This window comes from Tribolium madens, unplaced genomic scaffold (genome assembly GCF_015345945.1).
Source record: "Tribolium madens isolate multiple individuals breed KSU strain unplaced genomic scaffold, Tmad_KSU_1.1 Scaffold_96;HRSCAF=242;Tcas5.2_LG5, whole genome shotgun sequence".
In the NCBI taxonomy this organism is placed as follows: Eukaryota; Metazoa; Arthropoda; class Insecta; order Coleoptera; family Tenebrionidae; genus Tribolium; species Tribolium madens.
This window is the reverse complement of record NW_025401068.1, coordinates 14,575,368-14,579,576: the sequence shown is the minus strand read 5'-3', so window position 1 is coordinate 14,579,576 and position 4,209 is coordinate 14,575,368. Positions and strand designations below refer to the sequence as shown.

The window sequence follows — 4,209 nt, the reverse complement described above, 5'->3', positions numbered from 1 at the left end:
GTAGTTTTTTATTATTATTATTTGAAAATTTAATATGTATTTTTTAAACTTGTATTCCGTAATATTGCAAATTATTGTACGATATGAATACAAAAAAAATTGCATAGAGTTAGTTTATTTAAAAGTTTGTCAAAAATCTAGAATTCTCTTCTCTTTTTTAAATAGAAAAAAGCATGTGAAACATTTTGGCGTTTAGCCTTTTCCCGTCATTTCGCGATCATTTCCTGTCGTCCAGTCTCTCCCGGACGCAAATTAAAGCCGTCATCCCGTCGCATCCCTCGGGACGTGTCCCTTTTCCCGTAAAACACCTCGCAAGCATCCAATATCAGGTTCCCGCCTTTGCAATAAACCTAAATGTTTAAGCATCGTCATCTGCGATCCGGCGTTCGATTCGGGTGTGGCGCCGTCGGAGGGCGTTTTCGTCGCGCAATCGACGTTTGTTTTGGTTCATTTTTGAAAATATGGGCGTGCACCACTACATAAACATCTAAGTAATTCCTAAGGTGTGACCCGAGCCAATCGATATAACCTCAACGACTCCGGGCCGGCTCCGGGCATGCAATACAGCGCTACGAACTTACCAACTAATGCTAATTAGGCCTAGTTCCAAGTCTTTTCGCACTTTGATTGTTTCGTATAAAAGTCGGGAAAACACTAACAAAATAGACTTTTCAACGACGAGTCAACTATGATTTAAAGCGGTTTTAGTTTTGATTCGGGTTTATGCACCTGGAGACAAATAATTGGAAAATAAAATTCAAACCCAAACTCCCAAATACTTCGAAAACTTTATTTTGAACAAATCAAACAAACAAATTACAAAAAGTACAAACAAACTGCGCTAAACGCTCCAAATAATTCCATTCAACTCAAACAAGCAGCAACCTAAGCGAAAAAAATAATCGCTTAATACCTTAAACCTAATAACCAATTCACAGCACACTTCGATCATCACATTTTTATTAGTTTCAACAGTCACATCGGGTTAATTGAGCGATTGTTACGTAACTTTTTAATAATGTATAACAATAAACGGGTGTGTGCACCATCCAGATGTAGTTCGCGATTTGGCCACCTGGATACGGGGGCGCCACTCGCCCTCTCCAGCAGGATAGCGCAGCAGGACAAGAACCGACGCTTTCGGCCATCTCCGACCGGAAATTTTCTACTTTTAGACGCTCTCACCATCGCGGTTTGCAATTCGGTTTTTTGCGTTGACGCAAATCGAATAAATTATTGCGGAGAAGGATTTTCGCAGGATTAGGGAGAAAATTTTGAAGGTTGCAGGAAAATATTTCAACAGCCTTGAACGATGTGATAATTTATCTTGTTATGGGTAATTAGTGAATAGAATAGGTCCTAATGCTGACCGTTGGGTGTATGAACGGATTTGTGATGAATTGTGACAAGTCAAGGTAAAGGAGTGATGTAATTGGTTATTCCCTAAGTGCTCAACAAATTCGTGAATAAATTCTTGCTGAAAAAAGTGGCCTTGAATACGAGGGGCCGCTTTTGCATCACAAATTTGAGACTTTGACCACAAATTTCCTGTCTAGTGCATCAAGACGGCTTTGAAAGTCATATAATAAAATACAGGGTGTTCCGTTTTTATTGTTACAAATTTGAACAGGTAAAAGAATATTCAATTTTAAGACACAAGTTTCCTATAAACATGTATGAAAAAATGTTTTGTAAAGGAGCTACACTCTAATTTACTAATTTTTTGGCCCATATGGGTGAAATTTTGCTTGAAAAAAATAATTCATTACAATAAATAAAACCCCTAATTTGGCTATTTTAGGAAAATTTTGTGAAAAAAATCAGTTTTGGTTCGAAAACGTTTTTATTCGCTTGAAAATAGATGGAAATAATATAATTTTTTGCCTAATTAATTTTTGGGCTAGTTTTTATCAAAAACAATTAAGATTTTTATTCAAACAAGAATCACTATTTTCTATCTAATTAAGAGATTTCTCGACTTGCTTGAGCAAGAAGTCGCAAAGAAAAAGTGCATTTTTAATTGAAAAAGTCAAAAATAATGTTAATTTCGAAAAAAATTTGGTCATTTTTGCCAAAATTTTGGAAAAACAATTTTTTGTAATTTGAATCTAGTTGTTTCCTTTTTTAACGAAATTTTGCGAAAAAAAAGTTTTTAGCTGAAAAACATGCTCTCAAAAATGTCAAAAATAGCATAATTTTCGATTTAATTTGGTGATTTTTGGAACTCGACATTAAGTATTTCAAGGTAATCAACTGTATCAAATTTTGTAATTTTATCTAAAATGGTTTCTGAAATATTGGACAAAATCTATTAAAACTTGGACCCTTTTCAGGGAGTGTACCTCCCTTACATAGTATTTTTCAATACATGTTCATAGGAAACTGTTATCTTAAAATTAAATATTCTATCACCTGTTTAAATTTGTAACAATAAAAATTGAACAGCCTGTATAAACGTTTTTTATTTATTTAAAGTTTAACTTTTGTAGACATATGCTACAAACATAATTTTTCTTAATCTAATTTTTAAATTTTTTCACAATGTTTATATTTTCTTAAAATAAATTTCGAAATAATTGATCAGTCTTGACACCGTTGAAAAGCTCTATTAATTTTCCTATTAGCTTTACATCATTTAATTGTCAAATAAATTCCGGAAATAGGCTAAAATAGGCGTTTATAAATCCGTCGGTATTTCTAAAATTACACAAAATTTTCGATTTTTTGACATCTTAAAAACAAAGTAAATCCATTAATTAATTAAAAACTGTAGGTTCTACATCAGAAACAACTACGTTTCGGATCTTTCTTCTCGTTTTTTACCAAATTATTTAGCATAAATATGAATAAAAAGTTTAGTATTTTTTAAACCGGATTGGAAAATTGTTTTTTTACACAAATCGCAAAGAAAATGAAATGGAAGAAAAATTTTCATTCATAAAACAACGGAAAAAAGGTCTCAAATTCCGTTCGTTACTCTAATTTTAATAATTTTCTCATAAAAGTTAATCATATTTGTTACTTAATTTAATCGTTTTGCGGTATGTACTAAACAAAACCTATTATTACCTGATACCTTTTATTATTCCATTTAATCAATATGATTGAAATCGATTATGCAAATAGGATTAAATCGAAGCCGACAATTGTTTCAAGAAACCTCATTCACGGAATGTCAACATTCCCTAATTGGGATTATGTTCAAAACCGCTCGACTTTTGCAGGAATTGAAGGATAATTGTCACGAAGCACGCTACATGCGAGTGAGCAAATGATTCCTGTTTTTTTTTATTTACGACGAGACGTATGAGTAATTATCCTGGCAGATGGAATAATAGGATCTCGGTTTTTTCGTCGCGATTGCATAATCGGATCGTGATTCCGTTTGTGTATAAAAACGGATCGTGTTTATCGAATGTAACAGATCAAACCATGCGGTGGGCTGTACCACTGGTAGTGCTCGTGTTGGGTGCTTGTGCCCAAGAGAAATCAACGCCGAAACCGGTGGGTGTAGTGTATTTTATTAGTTTTATAAATGAACCCAAAGATGAACCCGAATCGATAGAAGGAATCAGTAACGAAATCCCGGAAAATTCTGATAAGAAAATCCAACACGGAATTTTGTTGGTACAACCGATTCCGGACACTGAAGCTCTGAGTGATGGGGTGTACTTCCGACCTGTTGATGGAAAACCTCTGGATAAACCAGAAGTAATAAAAAATTACGTTTTTCTTTTAATAATTTTTAACATTAGGAACTTACAACACTTTCGCGCCAAAGACGTACGACTTATGGTAAAGGTTCCTACGGTAAAGGAGGCGGCGGCGGAGGCGGATTTGGCGGTGGATTTGGAGGAGGATTTGGAGGCGGCGGTGGAGGAGGCGGAGGCGGAGGAGGTGGTTTCGGAGGCGGCGGAGGTCTTGGTGGTGGTGGACTCTTAGCTGGACTTTTAAGTAAAGGCTTAGGAGGCGGTAGTGGCGGCGGCGGTGGATTTGGAGGAGGCGGCGGTTTAGGAGGTGGCGGCGGCCATGGCGGAGCTGGAGGCATCGGAGGCGGACATAGTGGCGGCTTCGGGGGAGCGGGAGGAATTGGAGGTGGACACAGCGGCGGCTATGGAGGCACGGGAGGACTTGGTGGCGGATATGGAGGATCTGGAGGCGGTGGAGGCGGCCATGGGGCAAGTTTAGGAGGAGGTGGCTCTGGTGGTT

General features: G+C 36.8%; 2 protein-coding genes across 4 annotated transcripts in view; one reads left to right on the top strand and one right to left on the bottom strand.

The window, feature by feature from the left end:
* Nucleotides 1-4,209, bottom strand: part of LOC123012987 (protein still life, isoforms C/SIF type 2) — a 61,362-nt gene that overhangs the window by 55,351 nt on the left and 1,802 nt on the right. The window contains exons 1-2 of one of the 3 annotated variants that reach the window (XM_044411249.1): nt 914-1,294; nt 582-729 (exon numbers count right to left, since the gene is read on the bottom strand). The exons of the other annotated variants lie outside the window; for them this stretch is intronic. The gene's annotated coding sequence lies outside the window, so the exon portion shown is untranslated. Of the gene's footprint in view, nt 1-581; nt 730-913; nt 1,295-4,209 lie in introns of those variants that run through there. 3 annotated transcript variants of the gene reach the window in all.
* Nucleotides 3,401-4,209, top strand: part of LOC123012991 (glycine-rich protein 23-like) — a 3,515-nt gene continuing 2,706 nt past the window's right edge. The window contains exons 1-2 of the mRNA XM_044411263.1: nt 3,401-3,711; nt 3,756-4,206. Of these exons, the coding sequence (XP_044267198.1) occupies nt 3,433-3,711; nt 3,756-4,206 (730 nt within the window). The 5' untranslated portion in view covers nt 3,401-3,432. The remainder of the gene's footprint in view (nt 3,712-3,755; nt 4,207-4,209) is intronic.